This window comes from Charadrius vociferus, unplaced genomic scaffold (genome assembly GCF_000708025.1).
Source record: "Charadrius vociferus isolate BGI_N301 unplaced genomic scaffold, ASM70802v2 scaffold493, whole genome shotgun sequence".
In the NCBI taxonomy this organism is placed as follows: Eukaryota; Metazoa; Chordata; class Aves; order Charadriiformes; family Charadriidae; genus Charadrius; species Charadrius vociferus.
Window position 1 is genome coordinate 581489 of NW_009647581.1, and position 26533 is coordinate 608021.

The 26533-nt window shown below is 46.2% G+C and overlaps 1 protein-coding gene across 1 annotated transcript; it reads left to right on the forward strand.

Moving 5' to 3' along the window:
- The first annotated feature begins 2892 nt into the window (after positions 1–2892).
- Positions 2893–26533, forward strand: LOC104282818 (hepatocyte nuclear factor 4-beta-like). The gene is made up of 10 exons (XM_009880947.1): positions 2893–3063; positions 9562–9766; positions 11676–11770; positions 19491–19597; positions 20675–20830; positions 21380–21467; positions 22278–22430; positions 24172–24408; positions 25070–25183; positions 25989–26533. The coding sequence occupies exons 1-10, from the start codon at positions 2949–2951 to the stop codon at positions 26123–26125; spliced, it is 1407 nt and encodes a 468-aa protein (XP_009879249.1). The 5' UTR covers positions 2893–2948; the 3' UTR covers positions 26126–26533.

Genomic DNA, 26533 nt, shown 5'->3' on the forward strand with positions numbered 1-26533 from the left:
CACAAATCTTACCTTACTGTTGCCCCCCTCTGTGAAGGATTTGAGATTCCTCCTGTCCCCAAAGTGCCTCTTGTGTGCTCAACACATGTTTCCACCAGACATTAATCAAGGCTAATGTGTGCCCTGTGGACACCCTGGGAGATGGTGTCGAGAAGAGCAAAGGGACTGCAGGCTTGCTGTCCTTCAGGGTGATGCCAAAGCACTGAAGCCAAATACCAGTCCTTTCCCGCCTGCCACCAGCCTGTTTCCCCCATCAAAGGGAGCTTTCTAAGGGCAGATTTGTATGTCTAACACTTGCTTGCGGTCAACTGGACAGAGATCTCTCCCTAGCTCCCCAATTGGTCTGCTCTGTCTGGATAAACCATTGTAAGGTAATGAAGAAACCAGCTAGAGATTTTCTGGTTCTCGGCTGGGACAGGTGTCTGCTTTATTGCAATAATGCATGGTACTACGCAGATGTGAGGGCACCTTAAAGTGACCTAGATTTCTCCTGGTGTTATTAAAACTCTGTTTCAGCCTTAAGTATAGATTATAGTTGAATTGCAGCTGTGACTCAGAGAGCGATGTAAGACAGCAAGGAAAAGAAAAAGAAGAAACTGTTCAACCCTCAGCAAAGTTTTGGTATTCTTCAGGGCTGCTTTTGTGCTGGAGTGGTTTGGAACAGGGTGCTGACATCTGTTTGAAATAGACAGAAATGCCGTGTAGTATCACTCCAACACCGCCTTCCATAACAAGTCAGTCCTGATTATCAATATGGATGTGATGTTGAAATCTGGTCCTGAACTATGAAATTTTCTCTATAACCTTTTCTCATTCCCAATACCCTTTTCTCACTCCCAGAAAGAAAAACGTCCAAGCACATCCTCACTGCCCAGCTTTCTTTGGAAATAAGGCTTAACCCTCACTTTGGACTGAGAGATCGAGAACATCGAGGGATCTCTAAAGCCAATGATATCAGGGCAGGAGCTCAGATGTCTTCTCTCTGGGCTACAACTACCCAAAAGCGTGGTGAATACCAATATGGCTATTTTAACGATAAGAAACCCATAAAAAAAACCCTAGAATTGTAGAAATGTGAGAACTCCTAGCTGCGACAGCAGCGGAGTGCTGAGAATCAGGCAGGATTGTGCCTATAGCGCAGTTCAAAAAAAATGTGCCAGATGATTAGGCATAATCAAGACTGACATTGAGTAAGAGGCAAGAACGACTAATCAGATGCTAACTTAGCTGATGCTGGCATTACTGAAAGCCTGGGGGCATAGTCCAAGGATAAAAACATAACGTCTTATCTAACCAAGGAGTCATTTGTGCACCACTAGTTGCAACATGTTCTTAAAAAAGGAAAGAAGGAAAAAAATATCTATGGCACATGAAATTATTTTATGCCCCAGAAATGATAAGAAAATAAAGCTAAGTGTTCCTGCACCCAATCTTTGTAGGGGAAAAGCCTATGTAGAGTAAACTCATTGCAATATCCACTGTAAGTCCCCAGGATATGGAAAAATCCATTAAAAATAAAAGTAAAATGGGGTTCAAATCAAAATCAGTATTTCAAGACATTTCAAAACTCAGTTTTGGCGCATTTCTCGCTGTTTGGAGATTGCTAGGATACACGGGGCCGCCCTGCTCCTTGGTTCAGTGAGAGTTCAGGCAGTCTGGCAGTCCTCTTCTTTTGGCCAAGGCTCATTTTCTGGCAACAGGTCTCCCTATTTCTCAAGACTCTTCTTTTACTCCAGATTCAACAGGATGTTGAACTGGATCTCACAGAACAGCTCATGGAAAGGAAAGGCCCTCTGACACAAAACAACGTCACTGGAGAGGGAACTGTAATGTCAGGGAAGGCACCTGGAAGACGAAACCAAGAATAAACCAAGCACTTCAAGCTATGTCGCTTTGCATAGCTGTGTTTCATTTCCAGGCTTTTGCAGTACAGCTCATGAGTTTTAACAAGGAAAGAACTTCTGTGCAAAATTCAGTAAATTCAAAGAAAACCAAAACACAAAACCACAGTCCTGTGGGGAAAAACCGGAATTGTATTTCCATAATACGGGCCTTTCCCAGAAAAGCCAAGCATGGGTCAGCATGAAATGCAACACCACATATCTGCAAGGGAATCTGCCTGGTTCCTTCCAGCCTTTTCCATTTTCATCATTTGCCATTGCTTGAAACCTTCTGCACTAACAACTCCCAACCACAGCCGAGCTCTTTCTCAGTTGGAGCTCTGGGAGATTGGGACTGCCTGGAGAAGATGCAGGTCACGGGGGTGGTGGGTGCTGGGTGGGAGAAGTCACCTCCGCTCTATCTATGGGCAGGGTGAAACCATGCGGCCTGCTGTAATGAAGCCTCATTTTTCCCTTCCAGTAGTAACTCAGGGTGTGATCCAGTGTGCAGGACTGTTGGTGTCCCATGGTAGTGCCTCAGGTTCTCAATGCTGACCTATCTTGACAGTCTTCAGCCAGTGGTGACACTGACTCATTGTCTTCACCAGCTTCAAGTGACATCATTTGGTCATTTCCTAAGAGCTAGTAGCTGAGCGAGGTGACATCGGTACAAGGTGTTATTTGATGTGACCACCGCTTTGCCCTGGAAGAATGCGCATGTGCGCGAACGCCTTTTCACAGCCCTTTTCAAAATGTTTGCGCAGGAACAGCCATAAATCGGGCAGTATTGACCCGAAGATGCAATCCAAGTCGTTTGAGTCTAGGCCTTATCTACATCATACTATCAGGACCGAGAGAGCACAGATGCACCCCGGGAAGGGAGGGGACTGTGCGCGAGAGGGAACGGCTTCGTCCCTTCTCTCCTGGCACGGGGAGGGGACTGCGGGCAGAGCTGGGTAATGATTTGTCATCGCAAGGGCTGGGGTGTCTCTCTTTGTGGAGGAAACCCTGGCCGTGATTGACAGCAGGGCTGTTTTTTGCCGCTTCCCTTGCTGTTGACAGGTAATAATGAAGCTTTGTCAGTCCATCATGGACATGGATATGCCAGACTATGTCGACTCCTTGGACTCCTCTTATACCATGCTGGAATTCGACAACCTTCGGGTGCTCCCAAATAACACTGGTGAGATTTCTGTTTGCTTCCTCTTGAATAACCTCCACTACTTTTGTTATAAAGCCGAACACCCAGGCAAGGCAGGTAGGAGGTATGGGGCAAAGGGTGGAAGGGGGGATATTTAAGCAGCTGACCTGTCAACTTGTGTTGCATTTGCAGTTATGTTTGGGCTGAAATGGGACCCCTTCACTTGCTGGTCCTATTTTGAGTTATTCTTTTCCTTGGTGGGCTGAGCATCGTGTCCTGAAGAGCCCACAAGGTATTGTTAAAGTTGGTGGCGCTCTTGATGGCATGCCATAGGTTTGTCCCCCTGTATGACTTATGAGAGGAGTTAGTACTAATAATTCTTCCTCAAAAGTGTGCGTTTTATCCCCTTGTACGACTTAGGTTCATGTTTAATCCTGGGGAAAAAATGCCATCTTAAATGGCATTTGTCTGTTACTCAGACAATACACCATGTGCCCAATTTAACTTGTTCCTAGGTGCTTAAATTGAGAAGCAATGTTCAAATCATTACTCGCTTTATGTTTTTTTTCTGGCTACCAGGAGGGTCTAAAAACCTTTACAGCACACAAAGAACTTAGCTGTGAGGTGAGAGTGTTTATATGCAAAGACTTCCGCTTTGTTCACAGAAATAAAGCGCATTATGTGATACTTAGGTTTTGAGTAGTCGAAAGTATTCTGACATAAGCGAAAACGATTCTGCAAAATTAACTGTTCACTGTGTGAAAAATAAAGGACATTTTAGTCATACAGCACGAAACCAACCATATAACTGAATAAGATTCCAACGTTAGCAATGCCTTTGGAGAGTTTTGGCAGCATTTCGTTTCATTTCTTAAGAAGCTTAGCGAAATTAAGGTGGGATTTTCAGGGTCTCACGTTTGTTCATTAGCTGTCTCATCAAAAAAGATCAGAGTTTCAGCAGGGCTATTGTCTGCAACATAAAATGATCAGACGTATTATTGTGGGACATGGAGGGATGTCAGGAGATAAGTAAAGTTAAAGGGCCCAAAGAAATTTGAATTTAATTTGACTTCAAGAAAAGCCTTGTCTGTCCCCAAATAAAGGATTTTCAATATATATATATAATTTTTTTTTGCCAGCTCCAGATAGACTGCATCTTATTTCTTATTCTTGCGGAAAGGTTTCCATCTGCCATCCTGCTCCAGAAATGTTATTTAACACAGATGTTTCTCTTTGTCACTTGCTGCTGAACAACAAGATATTTTTCACTTTTTGGAGTGGTACAATTTTCCTCAAAATTCAACGTAATTTTGCAAATTAACTACAAAAACCTCTTTGGGGCTCTCTGTTGTTTCATGCAGTGGAACTGACAGGTTGAGTTTTTTCTGAAGTTTATCTAGATCAGTATTGTGTTATTTGTCTAGCTGTTAATGAGTAACCAGTTCTCTCAGGAACTAGCTGTTTTGAAATTAGCTTGTTTGTCTTGGGTAAGTGTCCTCTTCTACAGTTTGTAAAAATAACTTCAAAAAAGACCTGAAATGTCCATGCATGGAAGTATATTGCTAACCAGCTGAGTTCAGTTCCCATAGGTAACCCAAAATAACAGCTCACGCAGATGCTCTGTATTTTCAGAAATATTTTCAGAGTTGTTGGAATCAAGAAATAATCTCATTTTAGGTATTTTGAAAAAATATGCTGCGTTGTTTTAAATCATATCTTTCCCACTGTGCAAGATCATTCTGTAATATTTCCCCTACTAAACGTAACGGCAGTTTTGCCCTCTATGTAAATACGAACAGAAAGGGGTGCAATATTTATTCTAATGGACTCAGGACTGTTTCTTACATTCTGAATAATTTTTACAGTGAAAATTAGAATATTTTCAAATAAGGTCATGCTTTCTTAAAACCAACTCTTGCCTTCTTTGGAATATTATTTCATCAACATTTTGGGTTGATTAATGATGTGGAGCACTTCCGGTGCTAAGCTTTCTGCTTCAGGAAGCTGCTACCATTTTGAGATTTGCCTAGACGTACATTTTGGATTTTCCACCTTTAAGCAGCCCATAAGCTGTCAAATATTTTGAGACTAATTCAAAATAAAGAATAGAATCCATTATGGGAGTGAAGGAGGAGTATAAAAAAATGTTTGCTTTAAATAGAAAGAATGGCAAAAGGAAATTAACAAAAATCAATGCTAATCCCGTCTTTCCTTCAAAAAATATGTGTTGTAACTGCAGAAATTTTCCCATTCTGTACAAACTTGTTTCCTTTACCTTGGCTGGCATTTCAAGCCATATTCTCACTTGGGTTTTATGTGCTGTTAATACCCATTTCCTCACGCTCTTGTCAGAGTTGTCACTTTGCTTAAAATACGAAGCATTGTTGAAGTATTGCGCTAACTCTTTAGTCGAGTGTCGGCAAGTACTTTCTCCCACGGTGGTGCTCGTTTTCCCATCTCAGCACTCAAACTCTACATCGATCCTTGAGACTTGGGCACAACGTTGGCAAAACGCTGCAGTCTGACCCAACTCAGACCATGAAAAAGCCATCAAAGATATTTGAGAGTGCCTGACTGTCCCGCAAGCTGCACGCGTGCGTGCGAGGAGCTCTGGCCTTTCTGGCTGGCCTCTTCATTGTGGTTACTGTAGGATTTGGGAACACTAAATCAAAGCTATGTTTTCTATCTCCAAAACTTCCCCTCTATTTGCTAAAAGCTGATGTAGAAAGCGGCTGACCCGCACGTGGCCAGGGCTTCACCGCGAGCCCCCGTCCAGCCTTACATTTGTATGCACAGGTTTCACAACGCTGGTTTTGGCCGCCGAGCTTGACTGTGTGTGCGTGCCTTATAACCTGCATTTATGGTATCTTTACATTCTAGCCCAGCACATGTAACTTGGGGATATTTTAGCTGCAAATTATGTGCACCAGAGCCGTGAGCCAAGACTGGCTTGGATTTCTGGCTAGATAAAAGCAAAAGCCATTCTTGAAAGTACTGCAAGGTAATTCTCTTATACAGTGTGCATTTAGAAGGGGTGTATCCAGTAACATAACTGAAAGAAAAAGCAGCAAAGAGGTATGCAGCAGTCAGATATCATGCAGAGCTCCAGCTCTGAATGGAATCCAGGTACCACTCCCCAGCAGCACCCTCACTGGAACCATCCTTACTGTCATTTCTAATCATGGTAAAACTTGGCTTCTTCGTTTCAGCCCTGGTTAAGTCATGATGTACATACAGAGACAGTAGGTAACAAAAATTTGTATGCATTTCGGTTGGGAGCTTGGTTGACCTCAAAGCTGTTGAAGCCACTGGGGTGCTCTTGTCAGCACTAGGTAGGCTGTAGTTGCCAATCTGCACTCTGATTATACATAACTCACAAAAGGTGGTTGAAACTTGAGATTTTTCTGCCAGTGAATGTCCAGGACAGTCCTAGCAAGGAGTCTGGCCACAACCACAGGTCTTCAGCTCAGCCTGGGACCCACACAAGGTCAAGATGAGTTACGGTCACTTCTTGGAGGACGCCATCAGTTGCATCTCTCCAGGAGAAATTTCAGAGGCACTGTTGCATGGCTTAGGAGCTGTTCTGTTACACCACAGTGATGAGCGTCTATGACCGATACACGTCTCTCAGCATCTCTCTCCACGGTAGTAAGGACAGTTGTGAGCGTGTTTTAGTTGTTGTGAGCCAGCTGGACTCTGAACAGATCCATCCTAGCAGCCCTCGAGCCCACCTCAGTGCGGTGCTGAGCTCCAGGTAGCAACCCCTCTAGAAAGTCACAACATGTTAAATGAAGCTCTGAGCAGGTTATCTCCTTGTGTCAGGCAGGGATGAAGTAAACAGTCCACAGTTTTCAGCTGATTTCACAGGCAGGCAACTGTGCTGGCAGGGATCCTGGCTTTCCTCTGCCTTTCCTACAGTGACCAGTCCAGGCAAAACCCAGAAATACCTCAAAACTGGGTAGGTTTGATAGCCCCATTGAAAGAGTCTTCTGATGCACGTGGTATTAGTTGTGCCTTTGCTCTTCTCTGAGCTAACTCTCACTTGGAACTCATCATTAGCTGGTGACAGGGTTTTGTAATTAAAGTTAATCATAATTAACACATACATACTGGCTTAGGGCTTTCTTTTTCTGTATTTTTTTTTAAAATTTCTGTTCACCTCCAACCGAGCTGAGAAGCACAGGTGGCTGCCTAACAGGGACTGAACTTTTAGCTGCGTTTAGCCGCTCTAACATAGAGCCACTGAACTCAGCTGGAGCCCATGGGCTTGTTTGTATTTTCATGGGTACAAGTGAGGGCAAAATTTGGTTTGCTAACTTCTATAGGCTCTCTCACGCTCAGTGCGGATGGTCCTTCCTGCAGTAATACTTGGTTTAAGACCAGATTATTAGTTTCTTCCTTATACCAGCAAGCAGCTCCTCACAAATCCTACTCACATAAGGGAAAAAAAAAATCCTCTCTGGTGAGTAAAGGCTTTCCAGCATCAGGGAACATTTTGCAATCTGGATCCAGCTGAAGGATGAAGGGCCCATTTGCGACTCAGACTGTATGACCTCGGCTTGATTCCTCTGAAGTCAGTAGAGAAAGCATGAGTGGAGTGAAGAGAAAATTGGCCTTCTTATCTTTATTTTTGTTGTGCAATTTTTTTTAATGGAATCCAGCACACTCGGTGCATTTGTTTATGGTCATATGTTCCTTCAAAAAAATACATGGAGCAACAGATGCACAAATGTTTACCAGTACAGTTACCCTCTAAGGAATATTGTAGTACAGCTCATTTAATACCGAGTTATCAAGCAAAATAAAATGAAGAATCAAAGTAAAAAATCTAAAAATCAGTGTAAATTACCATTAAGCACCTCTGACGCAGACAATGTTCGCAAAGAACCTACGTGCCACTTACTGACAAATGTCAGAGCTGGGAGCATCTTACGTGGATGTTGGGAACAGCCTGTTATTACCTCAGAATGATTTTGATGCTGTCATTCTTTCTTTTCTTGTTGTTCCCATCTTGCTACAACCTACTTATTCATTCATCCATATATTAGAAGGTGAAATATAGATCTAAAGGGTTTTTGAGGGGGTGAGAGGAGGTCTGACCTTTGCATTTGTGAAGCCTCAGCTAAAAATGCCTTAGTCTTAGCCTTAGCTAAAAAACTTTCAATTTTTTGAAAAACTAAAGCTTTACTGGCTTTTTTTTTTTTTTGGCTTTTTATTACAATTTTCATTGCATTTCAAATATTTTGACTATAAATTTTTGATGTGTGTTCATGTACAAAAATAGCCTTCTCTCTCTCCCTTTCTGTATATACATGTTGTGTGTGGATTACCCAAAGCTATTTTTGTGTATTGTGCATTAGAAAACTTTCTCTAGACTGTCCAGATCAGATGCCAATTTGAATAATTTTCTCTGAGATCTGTCATTGCTCAATACAACAGCAGTGGAGCTTCTCTCATCACCACCCCTCTCTCCTGCAAGGCAGGACACGTCTTGTCCCAGAGACTTTGCCGAGGTCGCTGTAGCACGAGATCAGCTCCCCTGGAGCGAAGAACATATTCCCAGAGGTGTGATAAATTCATAAAACCATCCTGCAGCAAGTGCCCAGGTCAGGACAGACTCCACAAACATTCCTCCTCTTGACGAGATGTAAACACTGTCATCTGCATCTTCTCAAGTGTCTCTCTTTTTTTTTTTTTCCTTTTTTTTTCTTCCCCAAGCTCTGCCTCAAATTGGGAGGATTAAGAGGGCAGTGAGTCTGGTGGTTAAGGCCAAGGGAGAAGTTTAAAGGGGAGTTTTCAGCAGTGTATACACAGGCCAGGCAGGGGCAGAGCTATTCCTGCCCCAAATGAGTGGGTACAAATGGAGGACATGACAGAGGGCATTCATATGACCTAATTTTAGGTCCCTAATTTAGAAGGTCGATCTTCCCGCACTCCTCTATTGCTTTCCAGTGGAAAGCAATGAGCCTCTTCAGAGGGCAGTTCAGAGCAGGAACCAGACTCGGGAGAACTCAAATGACCCCTGTGGGAGCTGCTGTCTCTTTCTTCCAGTTCCAGAGGACCTCTCAAGAGCAGCCTCTTATCTCCAACACCTCTGTCATGTGCATGAAGTAGTCCATCCTTCCTGCCTCTGCTGTCTCTTCTGTGCTTTCTGTTTGTCTTCCTTGGGCACCAGCTTTGAACCATGTCCTCCAGGTGTCTAACTGAGGAGGTTAGATCCCTCAAAAGCATATATCTCACATCCAGGTAAGGTTTCTCTGCATCTGTCAAGAAAAATAGTGCTAATTGTTAAATCCTCATGAGCATATTACGTTATTCAGCTTGAAATCTCTCTGTTCACCAAAGCAAAGGAAAACACCAATATCAGAAGCAAAGCAACTGAGATGTTCTCAGTTGAGGTTGAGAAGAGCATGACCATCAGTCTGGAGGGTTTACTAGCAACACATACTGCGTGTGCACAAATGTGTGTGGGGCTGGGTCACTGCGTGCTTTGCTTAAAAAAATCAACTTGCTGTCAGCTGATCCTGGTTTCTGTAAGAGAGGGGTCTAATGGTCCCTGTTCTCTGCCCACAGAGGCCATCACAGCCGAATCAGCAAACACCAACCTGCTCACCAATGGCATCAGCTCCCTCTGCTCCATCTGCGGGGACCGGGCGACCGGCAAACACTATGGGGCATCCAGCTGTGATGGCTGCAAAGGCTTCTTCAGGAGGAGCGTCCGCAAGAACCATGTCTATTCCTGCAGGTACCTGCCCTTTCTGCAATAAATAAATACAATTTATTGACCCTGTAAATAATTTGGGGTGGAGATCAGGTTGTATAATGGGGTCCCTATCCCAAATGCCCAATTACCGTGCCATGAACACTAACATTAATACTGCAGTTTCGTTTATGGCCAGAGGACAGGAAGCCAAGGATTAAACCAAGTCTTGTCTCATCTTGGATCCTGACACCTTTTGTGGCACTGAGCAATCCATTTGGCAAGTTTACTGTCACTGTGTTCCCCACAGTGTAAATCAAAGGAAACTTATGGACCTGAGGTTTGACTGGTGTGTGTAATACATTAGTGCAGATTCTGGGTGTGGAGTGACACCATGACCTCATCGCAGCCCAGCCAGGGAAAGCCGAGGTGGCAAAGGACCACAGCTCCAGAGATTTAATCTCAAACACAGTCTTGCTTGATTTTTCCCGGTAAATAGCAACAAGCATCCAAGAACTTATCACCTCCGGAGCCTTCACCTCCCTCACAGCTTCTCCATTTTTGTTTTGAAATACATTAAACTATGTATGCTGATATATCACTGACGACTTTACAATCATTCTGAGAACCTAGCATGGATCAGCAATGATTCACGTCCACTTTGGCACACAGGTATACATTTGAGAGCATTTTTTTACCAGGAGGAGCCTATAAATTAAACAGCAGCTATCTTGGTTGACCTTAGAAAAATGGCGTTTATTTTAGCACAGGAGGAAGGGGGAAAAAAAACCCAAATACACTCAAGCCCTTCATCTCTAATTAAAACCTGGAAGTTTTCTTTCTGTTCCAGAGCTCTTCCTCCTTTAAGGGCGTTCCAAATTTTTATAACACGAGTCACCCTGTTTGTTCAAAATGCCACTGGGGTCCTTATCACTCCAGGACACACCAGCCATGAAAGACACTGGGGCTGACAGCAGTGTCCACCCACACGGTGCCCATCCCTGGAGCCGTGGGATCCCTGCAGGATGGGGCAACAGCTACTACTGGTTTCTTTGAAATTTCAGCTCTCAGTCCCCTGGGAGCAGAGTTGTTGCCCCTCCCCAGGAACCCATGAATCTCTATGATATTTGGCAGCTTGGGGAAGATCCACAGCGTTGAAGGCAAGTAAATGGCAAATACTTGTCTACAAATCCTTATTTGGTGAGCTGCGCTGTATTTAGCCCAGCTCGGAGCTCTGTTGTTTATCGCAGACGTGAATTCCTTGGAAAGCCTTCGGCCCTTTGTACCTTTGGCTTTTTACCAGTCTGGGAAACTGCCTCAGCTTTTACAACCTGATGATGGTCCCGGAGCAACCCACGTCGTCTCCTCTCTGCGTGGCAGATCCCTCTTCCTTCACTTCACCCACCGTGGCAAGAGCTGCCAAGTCTACGGGCGTCACCGCTGGAACAGCACATAGGCTCCTAAAACGTCCACTGAAATGAATAGCAATTGGGAAGCCACGTGCCTCCAAAACAAGCTGCAGACACAGAAGGGCTTGTGGTCCATAGTGTAATTATTCTCCGCAAAGCAGGGCAGTGCTAACAAGCGGGATCAAACGAGCTCCAACGCCCAACACCCAATAACTAAAAGTGGGAGATGGAGTTCCTACACTCCCAGGCACCGGCACAACTTGAGTCACAGTCACGCTTTCACAGCCAAAACCATCACAGTCCTCGCAGGGTGGGTGGTCTGAAATGGCTGCGCTCTCAGCTGGCAGGAACGGCCGTGGGGAAGATGAGGAACTGGGCCAGGCCAACATTGATTCAATCCATTTCTTGCAAACCTTTGGCGCTTCTCTGGGTTCAGGCAATGTGTAGTTCAGTGAGGTCTGGGACTGTGTTTGGGGCTGCTCGGGGTGAGTGGGGTGCAGATCCCAGGCTGGTTGCTCCACGTTTTATTTCCCATCTCCTCCCAGGTTCAGCCGACAGTGTGTGATAGACAAAGACAAGAGGAACCAGTGCAGGTACTGCAGGCTGAAGAAGTGCTTCAGGGCTGGCATGAAGAAAGAAGGTAGGTGCAAACAGACATTTCAAAAACGCCTGCTGCTGCCTCTGGCCCTACTCCCACTGCAGAGTGTGGTGGAGAGCAGCGGCAGCCCTGGCCCGGGGAGATGATGCTCGTGTACCGCAGTGAGAGATTTCTTGTTGTCAAAGCTGAAAGCCCCATTTCCTATCTTATCAGATAGGACCTTCAATTAGAGCCTTGTGACAGTATTCGCCCATCCTGGGATGCTGGTCTCTGCGGTATTTTTATACTGGGAAAGGGATGGGCTTCCTCAGGGTTTATTTGGTCACTAAGTGCTTCACAACAGCAATTCCCTTGCTGTGTACCTGCTAGTTCGACTCCTAAACCCAGCTGTGACGATGTCAATAAGGACCTGTCATCCTCAATCTCATAAATGCCAACAGTTGGCTACTGCAGAATAGCGTTTGGCAGTTGACTTGGCTGATGCTCGTGTAGCTTGGTGCAACCCTTAGGGCAAGGTACAGCCTGAAGACGGTGCCTTATGGTGTGAGAGCTGCTCCTCCGTGGCACAGAGCACAGAGGCAGCCAACTCCTGTGTCCCCCGAGCTGGGACCTGAGTCAGAGTGAAACCCTTCGGTAGTGCTGTCCTCATGGTGGCTGCAGCAGGACTGTAGAGCCACTGTCAGCACCAGTACTGAAGGGCCAATCCAATGCTGTCTGATGGCTTTTGTTGTACTTCACATTGGTTGTATGAAGAGGGAGGTGGGGCGCTGTAGAACATTTGGGTACCAGCGACCATCAGGAAGTGCCCTTCCAAGGCACCAAAGGACATACTAAGTGTTACGGTGCCTAATGCTAAGCAAGAGAAGAAACACTTCTGTTAAGGGGTGCCTTCACCCTCTACAGGCAGCTTCCCTGGGAAAGTTTGGGACCTGTCACAGCATTTCTGATCTCTGATCACAGAATGACAGAATGGTCAGGGTTGGAAGGGACCTCTGGAGACCAAATCATTCCATCTTTGCATAGTGGGAGAGCATGCATGATGCTATTTTACCTAGTCCAAGCTTTCTGGATGGAGACTCTGTTTGTCCGTTGTGTGCTTAGGAAAGTGGGGGCCCAACCCACAACAGATGGAACACCCCCGTGATGTGCAGGTGGTTTGGTGATGGTTTCATCACTCTTCACCCTTCATTTGTGCTGTTTTCCAACCCACAGACAGCTAAAGGGTGAGGGAGCTAGAAAGGAACTTGAGAGTTTCTTTCCATGCCCCTGAGTTAAACACCCCTCACCCAAGGGGTGAAATCATGGTCCCACTGAAACCAAGGGGAAATTTTTCACCGATTTCTGGTAATTCATAAGATTTCACTGGTGATGAAAAAAATCTTTCCAACCTTCTGACCATATGTTTTCCTGAGAGCAAGGGTGTCTCGCAATTCGGCATAGGTCATGGATGTACCAAAATGCCTGATGGTTTAATTTAGGAGAAATGGAGTAAATACGGCAGATGGGAAAAAAATAGCCCTCAAAGTCATAAAGACCAAACCGAAGCATATCTGGTCAGTTCTAGATGGGGATGGAGCCAGTTGCCGATGCAGCAAGCTCTGCAGCTTGGAAAGGCTGAAATCTGGTTATCAGCTCCATTCTTTGAGCTGAAGCATGATTTTTATTGCTTTTGTGGTAAAAGTTATAAAACCTTGGCTCATGCCTTCGTTATTGATTGCAGCTTGATGGAAGATGACTCATTTTCAAGTTCCACATAGTCACATTCTTTGAAACGTTTTTATGAGCGCACAGTCAGGTTGCGTGCTCACAAACGGCTCGTGTGTTTGGTAAAGAAGATTTTAAAGCACCTTGAGCAACGGCTTTGCAGAAATTAGCTTAGCTGACCAGTCCTGTATCCAAAGCATGTGTGCAGGACTGTGAAAGAAATTTTCTTGCACAATTGTGTGCACAACAAGAACACAGTTATTTGCTTTAGGGTGGTTCTAGATTAATATTAAACAGTATTGCGAAGCATTAGGGAAAAAGAGAAGCCACATCTTGGGATGGAGCAGGAGGATGATACAAATGTTTGTGCCTAACTTTTTGGTGGCATGCACCGATTCCTGTTGGGAGACCACAGCTTCATGCTCAGTGTGTCCTGTCGTCCCAGCACTGGCACGCAAGAGTTTGTCACTCGCTTTTTCTGGCCCACTGCTTTTCGGCCAGCCCATGTAATAGCAATCAGACTTTCCAGGGTGCGGTAAGAGCATTGTTTATTCGCAGTAGAGGGGAAGAAGCTGGAAACGAGCCTTTTCCCAGCCTATCTGTGACAATACACCTGGGGTGGGGTTAGCAGGGATGTGTCACCCTCTCCTGCTCCCCACCGCCGGCGCCCCGCTGACCCACTGCCTGATGAGGGTGTGTGGGATATTGGAAAACTTGTTGTTCCCCAGCAAAACTAAACGATAAACTGTAATTCTGGATCCAGAGTGTTGGGTTTTTTTCCAGTCTTCCTCTGCTGTAAGACATGATGTGACACATTTGGATCTTTCTTTTTCTCTGCTTTTCCATTTTGGAAACAATTCTAGTGGATAAGAAATTGTGAGCAGCTATGTTATCTAGCCTGGTAGAAGGGAAATTTCTGTCTAAATAAAAAGCCATATGATGTGAATACCTGAGCTAGCTTTAAACCGGCTGTCTATAGGGGCAGCAGTGTAGGTGCAGGGCTGAGGGTCTCAGCATGGGCTGGTCCTGAGAGCGCAGTGCGGTCGGGCCATAGGTTGACTATGGGTTTGGGCAGAGGTTGAGAAAAACATCAGTAGGGTCCTTCAGATTGTCTTGTTTGTACTCTCTCAATTTGATCCCTCTTTCGGAAGGGATCAGAACTGTCCCACACATAAGCCCTACACCGCCAGGCTTGTGCGTTGAGATGGGATCCAGGTTCCATCGGCGCCAGCAAGAGAAACAAAGGGCCAAAACTTGAGTCTCGTGGAAAGTCCAGTCCCCAGATTTCCTAGAAATTAGCTCATTCAGAAACACTCCTACCCCAATTACATTTTTGGTATCAATAATTCACTTTAATAACTACAAGAAAACAATCATTAAAGTTGGGATGAGGGGAAAGGAGAAGGTTCGCTTGAACGCAAACCCCTTCTTGTCTTCTGAAACGCCACTAAGATCAGGATTTAAGATTTTTACAGGAGATTCACTCCTTTATTCTTGTGTTGTGTTTAAGGCTGGGACTGTACTGCAGGGTGGTCTGGGTGTTTCAGGGATTTTCTGGTTATTCTTTCTGATTTTCTCTCTTTGCACAGGAGAAGGTTTGATTTCTATTGTTTTGCACAATGCTACTGGACAGGTTTTTGGTCACTACAGCATCAGTGGATGAGGAGTGGACCAGATACTTAAACACCCAAAGAAAACAGCAGGATACTATTTTTAGCATCTTACTGAGATCATGTTTAACCTTGAATAAATTAGCAGGGTGTGATTTTTCAAGTCAGCCAGGTCATCTGCTCACATGGAGTTGAGCGTCTGAAAACCTGGAAGCCTTTTGAAATGCCAGCACTGTGCTGTCAAGATTCAGTTTGCCAGTGAAAAAAAGAGGGGTTAATATTTAACCTCTCATCTCCTTTAAAGTAATTTATGAATGTACAAGAACTCCTTTAGTTTTACGCAGATGTAAAAAGAATTATTGTACCACTTACAGCAACAACACAGTGGGAGGATTAGAGGTTATTTTTTCTTTATATTTGTTAAATTGGATGGGTTTATAGGACAGTTTTACTAGTGTTTCACAGGACCTCTATCTTGTTTCATACCTTTTGTTTGCACATCTCTTCTGCCATCTTTTAGAAGGTTAGGGCTGCAGTTTATTGCAAAAGTGGACGGAAAAGTTAAAGGATCTTCCCTGCTTTGCGGTAGTCGTAAATCAGGCCAAAAGCCCATGAAAGGATTAAATGTGCATGTACCATCGGGCTTTATTTACAAATAAAATATACCACACCTGCAAAATCAGAAGTAGCCTGGGGAGAAAAAAAGTTATTTGTGCACACAAATTAACCAGGCAGCAGAAGGGGTAAATCTACCGGTGGAGACAGAAACGCTGTGAGCGCTGGTGATGGCCACCACCACGCTGGGGCAGTCGCGCCTCCCTCCTCCTGCTCTCTCGTTATACCATTTATTAATATGTTTCAAACCCCATCAGCATTAAATGGGATGTTTTAGTGGAATAATAATGGAAACGGTAACTCCCATGCAGGCAGGGCTTTAACCTCTGCAGTTACCGTGGAAAGTTACTGGTTCGCTGCTGTCCCCTTCCACCCAACGCCTGTGCCCGGGTTTTTACTGGACTCCGTGGTGGGTCCCCACCACATGCCCTGTGCCTATGTGGCAAGGCAGCAAGGACAATGTGTTTGGGAAACGGGGGTTTGTTGCAATCTCACAAACACACCGCTGTTTGCTCAAGGGCCGACGCACGTGCCCCGCAGCCGGCCTGGCCAACCGCATCCTTCACGCACTCGCAGCAGAAGGACCCCGACTTGCTCCAAATGACAAACCCCCTCCGATGGCTCCTCTGCGTCACATGGAGAATATGTTTGTTTTCCCGTCTCGCTTCCCACAGTCAGGACATGCCGTAGCTGTGGACAACTCCCCAGGGGGAGACGCGGGCACCATCCAGCCCTCTCTCTGATTTCCCTGAGGAAAAACCCGGGTCGGGGCTGTGCTGTCCATGTCCAGCAGTGTCGTGGGGACTCCCTCCCACTGACGTCCCCTTGCTGCAGTGGCCCTTCCCAGTATTTACTGGCTTTGGGAACTGGAATGCTGTGTAGAGGACAGCATTAAAGAAAAAAAAAAAAGGACAAACAAAGCTTTTGCCAGGCATATACTAGAAACAGTAGTCCCTGGGAGACAGTGGGATCCAGCACTGGGATTTTAGACCTTCCTGCAAGTTTGCTGAGTTTTGTGGGCTGCAAAGCCACGATGACATCCAACCGTGAGCACCCTCAGCACCAGCCCACCCCTCGAGCCCTCCCGATGCCTCACCACAAGTGACCTATCCCTTCCCTTTTACAAGCACAATAAATATAGCAATATAATTACCACACAGTAATAGATTAATTTTGTGGCAGGTAAAACATTAACTCCCTTTTGTATCTAATTCCATCGCATCTTGGGTACTTTCAGCGATAACACCCAAATCACCTTGAGAAAGTCGGTCTGTACCATCCACTTACACTTGAAGATTGAGCTTATCAGAGCATGAGGGAAGCACTGAAATATGTGCCATAAAAGGACCCAGGAGAAAAACAGGCTGAAGATTCTTAAAGGAGTCTATCATCAGGGACTAGGACGAGGACTAGGTTTGTCGGACGTATGCGAAATAAGATGTGTAACTCAGTTGGAAAGGCACAATTTGTACCTTTTCTTAGAAGTGAGCAAAAAGAGCCCCGTCACCCCCAGAGATCTACATGGGAGAGCATCTGATATGAAACCGGGCGTAGAAGGTTGGGTGGGGACTTTCCAATGACGTCAACGATGACATGGATTTGGGTGGGCTTGTTTCTACCCAGTGCTGGATGCTGCCGCTCGCCTTTGTGTTGTATCAAAAAAAGGCCATGAAGGGTTAATCTATTCTGAAGATTAATCACAGATTATGGCTCCTATAACCACCCTCACCTTCAGACTGGTGGGGATCCCTGGCTGAACAGCCTTTTCCATCACCCCCTGCCCCATGCATAGGGTAACGTGCGCTGCTGTCTAAGGTAGGTTAGCAGAGCCTCCCAAGGGCTGTAGTTGCTTTTTCTCTAAATTGATGTCTAATTGCCTTTACGTCGTACCCACAGCCCGAAAAGGCTGCAGTGAGATGTGTTGCACCTTATACAAACCGATGGACCCACCCAGCCCCTTGCAGCCATCCAGGCAAGGCGGGCTCCGGGGTGCAGGATGCCTTTGGTGACTGGACCCCAGCAGAGACCCCCCAAAACACATCCAGCTCTGCAGTGAGCGGGAACTGACTGACAGCAGCGCTGAGCCCCAAAGCCTGGAAAATAAATACTGCCGATAACAGGAGATATTGATTCTTGTCACTGTTGCTTGCTTACTGCCCTTTCACTTTGTTGGCCTCTCATCAGAGGCCAGTTAGGAAAACAGAGCAGCGGTTGGACCTGAGTTGGCAAAAAAACCCAACCCCTTCCCACCCTGTGTGTGAAACGGTGCCCATGTCTCCTCCTATGCATGAATTCAGAGAAACGTGCCCCACGCAAAGAGCAATGCTTCCTCTAAAGCAAGGGCCAGCTGCGAGGTAAAGTCTCGAAAGAGTGATGGCGAAATGATTTTGCTGACTCGGCAAAAAAATCTTTGCAGCTGGAAAAATCTTCTCCAGTGGCCACTTTCGAGACAAAACTGCATTGCTTCACATCCAAGGGGTTAAAGCACAGAATGAGTCGCGCTTTGACAGCTATGTCTGAGTCATTCCCCCTAAATAAAACCAAAAGCGAGCATGGAATTGCTGTATGAAGGCGGAGGGATGTGCGGCATTATTCCCACATGCTAAATATTCCCGCTTCCTCTGCTTTAAAGACCTGACAGTTGCCTTTCTGAGCTGTACGTAGCCAAGATGTACGAGCTGTCAGGAAAACGCTGAGTCCGCGTTCAGGCTCCTTCCTCCAGCCCCATGGGGGCTTGTTTATTGCTGGACGGAGGCAGGGCCCTGGGGAGAAACTAGCACTGAAACCAAGGTTGGACGAAGCCTAAATTCTGCTTTTTTTTCTCTGCTGCTGTTTTACCTGATGGCTGCAGTGGAGGCGAGTCAGTTCTTGGAGCCTGCATTGCAAAAAACAAGCTGCCGAAGTGCAATAAATCCCTTGTGTTTAATGCGTAGGGTGGATGGAGCGTGGGGCTAGATGGGGCTTGTGCTTCAGGGAAAAGGGTGGTTTAAAGGGTGAATAGACCTCAGAAAATCAGTGGGTTTTTCCTAATTTGCCGTGGCATGGCCATACCTTCCTCTTTGCAAAATGCCCAGGGCTGATCTTCACTCTGCTGTGGTCACTATAGTGTGTCCAAGGTGGGTTGTATCACTGTTATCAAACAGGACACTCTGAACTGATTTGCAGCAGTGATTTGCACAGGGTGCCAGCAGAGCTGGAGATAAGCCCTGGCCTGGTTTGTTCCCTTGGCTGTGTGCCGGCAGCGTTCCAGGCTCTTTGAAATCAGCAGTGTGATGGAAAAGGCTGAGGGAATGGTTTTAAGGTGGGATTGGCAAATTTGGAGCTTCCTGCTCCCCATGAGTGGTGGAGATGTCCCCTGGGGATCACCGCCTGCGATGACTCAGGGGCGAGGGACACTTCAAGGCTGCGCTGAGGTGGGATCAGAGCAACCTCAAGAGCACCCTGCTGCACCAGGAGCTCAGGCAGGGAGTCCTCAGTGCAGACACAGCAAAAAGGTTATCAGAGGCCAGGGCTGCAGCAGCACAGGTGAAAAGGGTTGACATCAAACTCCCCATGAGCTGCATCAAACCCAGAGGGACCAGCTAACGCCCCACAGATGTTGCTCTGATGGCCCTATTTCCCTCCATTGCTCCCGAGCTTTGTCTTCTCCCTCTCTGGTGGCCTTTTCCTCTCCCCAGGGACCTGTTTAATCCTGTTCCAGTGTCCAACAAGGGTGGAGGGTCTTGCAGGCAGTAAAGTCCCATCCACTCCTGTTTGGGGAGCACAGGTAACAGCAGCCATAGGTTGTGTGGGGGGTTTCTGGCTAACACAGCCACTGCTCACTGTCATTTCAGCCGTGCAGAATGAGCGCGACAGGATCAGCATCCGCAGGAGCAGCTACGAGGACAACGGCTCGCTCTCCATCAACGTGCTCACTCAGGCTGAGGCCATGGCGCAGCAGGTATGAAACGCGGGGACAGCCCTCCAAATGTGGCCTTCAGCTACTCCACGTGGGGTTACGAACTCACTAAACCAACCAGGGCTGGATCTTTTTCTGCCCTTGGATGTCTCTTGCACAAAGCCACAGGGGAGAAAAGGCATTAAAGATATCCAAAAGCAGACAGTAAAAATCTTTAGTGCATTATCAAGGAGCAGATGCAGCTGTTGGCATGTGAGATGCAAAGCTGAGATTCCAAGGGCTGAGGGATGTTGCAGAGCCTGGGTCCCCTCTGCCCCCAGCCTAAATTGTTGCTGCAGCCTTAAAAACTCATTGCATTTCATGCAGAAGATTATCCCTCCTTGCAGCACACTCTGTCCTGCTCAGAACGTAATGTTCCCGTCATGGTCGGTTGTGTCTTTTCTTGTACAACAATTTTAGGGGAGCAAAATAAAGCTAATAACGTTGCTGGGCTTCAGCTAACGCTGATTGCTTTCTTCTTCCATGCTCCACAATGAATTTCACCCTGCGCATCCGTTAAATTCTTATGCAAATATTCTTTCTCCACTGAAACATACGGTCCAGATGTTGCATATTACATGCAGCAATGCGTCCGCTTCCTTTTCACAAATTATTACCTTTTAACCCTCTCCCCCCACGCAGCTCTTTAGAGATGGAAATGGGGTTTTTGTGTCCCAGACAGCTACTTGGGGGAGAAAGGCTGGATGCACTTCATGCATTTGGCTGGTTTAGGAGATTGATGAGAAGCTGAGACCCAGTGCTGCTGGCTACTGCTGGGAATGGGAATATTAATCAGACTTTTTCCTGAGCCAGCCTGGAGAGTGGGGAAGGAGGCGGAGGAGGATGGGGTGTCTGTTGGGACCGAGCACCACCTCGTGGAGGCTTTGCCATGGGCTCTACAGTGGATGCTATACGCCACTGAGCCAATCAGCGTGCAACCACACCAGCAACCGCCTTCTCAATGACCTGATGAGGTTAATGCCTGTGAAGGCACTCCGTGTTATCAATGAATCTTTGCTATGGAGAATGAGAAAACAGCACAGATCTGGTCCCAGTGCAACCAGGTTGTTTGTCTTCCAGTATTCATCGCTGAGTCCGGTGCACAGCGCGGACATTGCAATGAAGAAGGTTGCAACTATCAATGATGTGTGTGAATCCATGAAACAGCAGCTTCTGGTGCTGGTTGAATGGGCAAAATACATCCCGGCGTTTTGTGAGCTCCCACTTGATGACCAGGTAAAACGCAAATGCCTTTTCCCTGCAAACCCGTTGCCTTCGCTAGGAATTCCCAGCCATACCTTTCAACAGGGGGATCTGACGTTAACATATGGATCACCCTGTGCAGAGCAATAAACTAGCAGGAGAGAAAGAATAATAAACGACAAGGGATCAATCAAAATTAGTCCAGCAGCCAAAATCCCCAGAAATACAGCAGAGTTGGTCACTTCAGTATGCACAAAGATCCAGGCAGAAAGGACTGCTTTTCCCTTTGTTGATACCTGATAGTTGATTATAAAAGATATTTATTTCTTAAGAACTCAAGCTACTCAAACCCTTCTTTGCTCTTTCAGTTGAAAACAACTTTTTATCTAATTTGCCATGAGCACAGCCCTTCTGAAAAGTGAAGATACAGTAATAATTTCTAGCTCTTAATAGTACTTTATCTGTGGATCTGACATATCTAAACAAACACCCAGTTTGGCTTAATCTAAACGGCAACAGCTCACCTTTCTGTTCTCTGCTTTTCAAAAGTAATATAATTTCTTTTTTCTGTGCCCTCTCCAGGTTGCCTTGCTCAGAGCCCATGCAGGGGAACACCTGCTCCTCGGGGTGGCCAAGCGGTCCATACCATACACCGATTTTCTGTTATTAGGTAAAGCAGTGAAATACACTCCCACTTTTATAATTCGCACACCTGAGTCATTGCCGTGTATCCTGCCTGAAATCCTCTCTGCGCTCCTGGGCATGGTCTGCACATCTGGCTCGAGACTAAGGGCTTGAGAAGGTCTCTGGAGAAGCGTAAAAAGGAGCAAGTAAATTCGCTGGAACTTTTACAATTGTTCCCATAGTGCTTTGAAATTGTGGGTGAGAAAACCACCAATATTTAAATGGCATCTCAAGCTGCGTTGCCTTGTGTTTGTAACTGAAATTGCCGGGACACGGGCAATGAGGTGTTTGGGTATCGGTGCTTAAAAACTAAGCAAAAACGCCTATTAAAAATTATAGTGTAAATAGGTATTTCTTTTTCATGTAGCTCTCTGCCACCAAAACCACAGGTGGGATCATTCTTCAAAAAAATGACAATACTGACCTTGAAAGCTACATATTAAAGAAAAGAGGGAAGGAGAACTTTGGTGTGATTTTGTTTTTGTTTTTTTAAACAAAAATAAAGATGCAACACCACTTGCAAACAGATGCTAGGTATAAGAGAGGGTAAACCAGAGCAGAACATGGAGCAGGCTTTGTGTGTCGTGTGGGTGCAAACGAGATAATTAAGGACCAAAGAATGAGCTCCACAGCTTGCTTCTCAATCGTGCATCTGAGCATGAAGCTGCACACTGGAAATCGGCTGCACACGGGCAGTGGGACTATCTGGCAACGTGCCTCCGCATAACTTCTGGATGAGACCGTGGCTGCAGAGCTGGAGTGAAAATCTGACAGTGAATTTCTCTTGTCTCCCCAGGGAATGACTTCATCATCCCAATGCACTGCCCAGAACTGGAAATCGCTCGTGTGGCCACGAGAATCTTGGACGAGTTGGTGAAGCCCTTGCGGGACATCCAGATCGATGACAATGAGTACGCTTGCCTTAAAGCCATCATCTTCTTTGATCCAGGTAAGCTTCCTTCCTGATTGCCAAGCATGGGGCTGGGAAAGGAGCTGAGGGCTCTCCGGTCACCAGCAGAACCCCTTGGCAGCAGCTGTACATATTCCCCTGCCACTGCTGTAATGAGAAATACTTAGCAGTGCAGCAAGGACACGTTAGAAGTGACCTACTCCTGAACACTTCACTATTTAGCAAGTATTATCTCCAGCTGGACTGATGTGCAAGACTCTGCAGACCCTGGAGGATGTTTGCTGCTTCTGTAGCTTGGCTTCAGGAAAGCCCATCAGTCTGCAATGAAGGACATGACTATTTAGGATGTATATGCCTATAGTGAATTATGCATAAGTGAAGTGAATCAACTGAGCAGCAGCGTGGAGCATCCATCAGAGTACAGAAAGCAGCATTAAAAACCACAGAGAGCCGGACTGTTCAGAGTACCCAGAAACCTCCAGGATGTCTGTTAATGGATCCTGCTGGCAGCCGGTACCGACCGAGGGCAGGGCTGATCAGCACAGGATGGAGAGGAGAGGAGGGAAACAAAAGCTTGTTTTGAACCTTTGCTGTATTCTTATTCCACAAACACGGGGGTTTCTCTCTCAGCCCAGGTTCTCCCCAAACACTCCTGTTTCTACGTGCCTACAGCACACATGCAACCCCCCCCTTGGTATGACACTTGGGTACTTTTCACATGTATTGCCTTGTAGCTTGGAGAAGAGATGGGGGAACAATCCCAAGTCCCTTTTGTCTCTGGCATCTATTAGCATAGAGAAATTAGAGCACCTTCCATGACTTATTTTTTGCTGTGTTTGCTGATTTGAAGTCAAGATACAGGTGTTTTACAAACATCACAAACTTCAGCTCGCCAAAGAGCCTGCTCCAAATCTGAATAAGGATCGCGTTATTAAATTGAGTTTGACAAATTACCTTCTCAGCTGATCAGTATCTCCATGAAGCTTTAGATCATTGCAACAGTGAGGCGCTGTGATTTTATCTAAAATGAAAAAGTGTGAAGCTCTACAGATGTGAAATTCGTTCATGCTAACAAGCAGGCATGTCCATGGAGTTACACACTAATGTACAATAATGTGTTAACCACTTTGTCTAATCTTTGTCTCTGAAATGTGGTGCTTGTGGATTCTTTGTAGACAGTGAAAGAAATGGTCCAGTGAGCCAGAAATCTCAGTTTTAGGTAGCAGGAGAGGCAGGAGTAGAAAGCTGTAAATCCCGGCACTTCATCCTACCCAGAGTGCACATTTACTCGATGATTAAGCAAAGCTGGACCAGTGCTCCATGAAAAATGGATTGACCACAGGCCACAGACGGGAAATCAGGACAAGAATCTGATGCTGCAGCGGGTGTATTTGCAGCAGAAAGGCACTAAACCTGCATGGATTTAGTGGCAGTACTTAGGATGCAAAGTTTTCAGGGGAAATTCCCTGGAAAGACAAATACGGTTCAACTCCTGAATGCTTCCCCTTCACTAACAGCAGTAGCCAGACATATCCACCTGAAGCAAGTTCTTATTTTCTTACTCTTTTCCCTCAAATTCCCCTTACTGTTTCCCTATTCCATATGAGATATGAAATAGTGGCAGCCCAATGCTAATCCGTCAGATAAACTTGGAGACTCCGAGAGATAATTGTCAGAGGATCACAGACGTCATCCTTTCCCTCTACAGAGCCCGACTGACAGGGTAACACTTTCCGGTTACACAGGCCAGCAATTAACCACTTTTTTTTCCCCTTCCCAGACTGCAAAGGCCTGAGCGAGCCTGGGAAGGTGAAGAACATGCGCTTCCAGGTCCAGGTCAACCTGGAGGACTACATCAACGATCGCCAGTACGACTCCCGAGGCCGGTTCAGCGACATCCTCCTCCTGCTGCCCCCGCTGCAGAGCATCACCTGGCAGATGATAGAGCAAGTCCAGTTTGTGAAGCTCTTCGGTGTGGCCAGGATCGACAGCTTGCTGCAGGAGATGCTGCTGGGAGGTATGAACCCTGCTGAGAAAGGACAGCAAAGTTATTTTATTTCAAAACCATTATGGGGCTTCATGTCTGGGTTTGAGTCCTTCTCTGGAGGATGTATGGTAGGGAGAATTTGGTCTTGGGAGGAGGGAGGTGAAGGCTCAGGTTGAATTACAGCTTGAACATGGGTTCTTCTCACCCCGGTCCAATCCCCAAGACATTTCTTTCCAACTGATCTCTGAAAATCTGACCTAGGGACAGCTCTATAGAAATGAGTACACTCTGTGGTGCTTCGCACCAGTGGGGCACTCAAATTTTAGGCAACCTACCAAACTGATGCAGTTTGCAAGGCGACAACATGTTTTTTTTTGTTAGCAATATGCAAAAGTTATAACTATATGGGAAACCCTGAAAAGAACAGTGATTGGGACACACACAGAGACAGATGAAGAGTGCAGTCGGATACCAGCTGAAACCTGAGCCATCCTGGGAGGTTGTCCCTAGACAGTGAGAAGGCTGAGAGCAAAGAGGAGAGCGGAGAAGGAAGGAAGCGAAGACAAGCCAGGACATTAACCCCCACCCACAGAGGTCTCCCACATTATCTGCAAAGAAGAGACTTGGCCCAGAGCATCTGCAGTCTCGGTAACTATGCAAAGAATGATGACTTTTCCCACTTTCACTGCAGGAACCACCGTTGATCTCCAGTACCAGTCGGGACCTCCCAACCTCAACCTGGAACCGCTGCCAGGACACGTCCTCCCAAGCAACATGAGCTCTGTGATTCACGCCGCTCCAAACCGTATGTGTCCATTTTTACGCTATTAGTGTCAGCATAATGAAGGGACTGAATTGGAGATGCAGTTAAAAAAAAGCCCTTTAGGTTTATTTATGCACTTAAGCATTACACCTGAATCAGAGTTCACAGCTCCCCTCACTGAATTCTTTAATATGAAGTCTGGAAACATGCTTCCAAAAGAGAAGCTTTCACATAATAGCATGATCCTGAGGGATTTTGAGATGCTATTTAACACCACAAGATTAAAAAAAAAAAAAAAGAAATCAAGGTTGGTGACAGTGTGTTTCTATGAACGTAGGCAGCATTGGGAAACAACACAAAGAAGCATACACAGTTGTTACTGGCAAGAGTTTCCCTACGTAAAGCGTCTTGGTTGCTGTCAACGAGAACACAATACAACCTGAATACAAGACCGTCTTCAACCACTCTGGGCACCCCCCTTTCTTTTTTTTAAAGCCACCTTGCAGTGAGGGAGATATTAGAGATGCTGTGTTCTGTAAATTAAATGTAGTGGAAGTATAGCAGGTTGAGCTCTCCTCCAACGAGGAGAGGAAGGATTAAAAAGCAGTTGGGGGCACTTCCCAAGTGCAAACCACCAAGAAGAGTTGGTCCGTACCCGTCAGTCCACCCTGTGCCTCATCAAAAACCAGGAAGGAAGAATATACCTGACCATGCCTGAATTTGGGATGGATAGCCCCATCCTACCCCCCCAAGTTCCTGCTCCTTGGTTTGCTGGTTTTATTTGGGCACTGCTCTATTGGAACAGCACCCAGGTCCATGTTAATTCTGTTTCTTTTCTCTCCTACAGCATCTCCTGAAACATCCCTTCCATCTCCTTCTACAAGCACAGGCAGTGAAGACTATAAACTAGGCTCTAGCGCAGGACCCAACGCCGTAGCGCAGCTCTTACCTCAGGCAGTGATACCCAAGCAGGAGATTTTATAGGGAGAGGTGGAAGGAGAAGCTGGGAGCAATGTGGAAACCGTGCTGAAAGTGAAATGGGCCCTTTCTCTTTGCAGAGGCAAAGCACAGCAACCCCCTGCCCGTAGCCGGATCTGTCGGTCACACTCTCTCCCGTCCATGAGTCGAGCACCGGGTACCAGACTGCAGCAGGAGCCTCACCGCGCGTCTTCCCACCCATCATTTCCCAAGTGGTTGGGGTTAATGCTCTTCTCAGTAGGACCAAGACTGTAAGCTCTTTGGAGCAGGGCTTCTGATTGCATTTGTTATCACCTACCTCGGTGCGATCACGACGCTTCTAAAGCCTTCGGCTGCTATCTTCATAAAACCAAATGCCTTACACTGCTCCTGGTAATCGTTAATGAGTACAGCGTGTCTTGAATTGTCAGCATG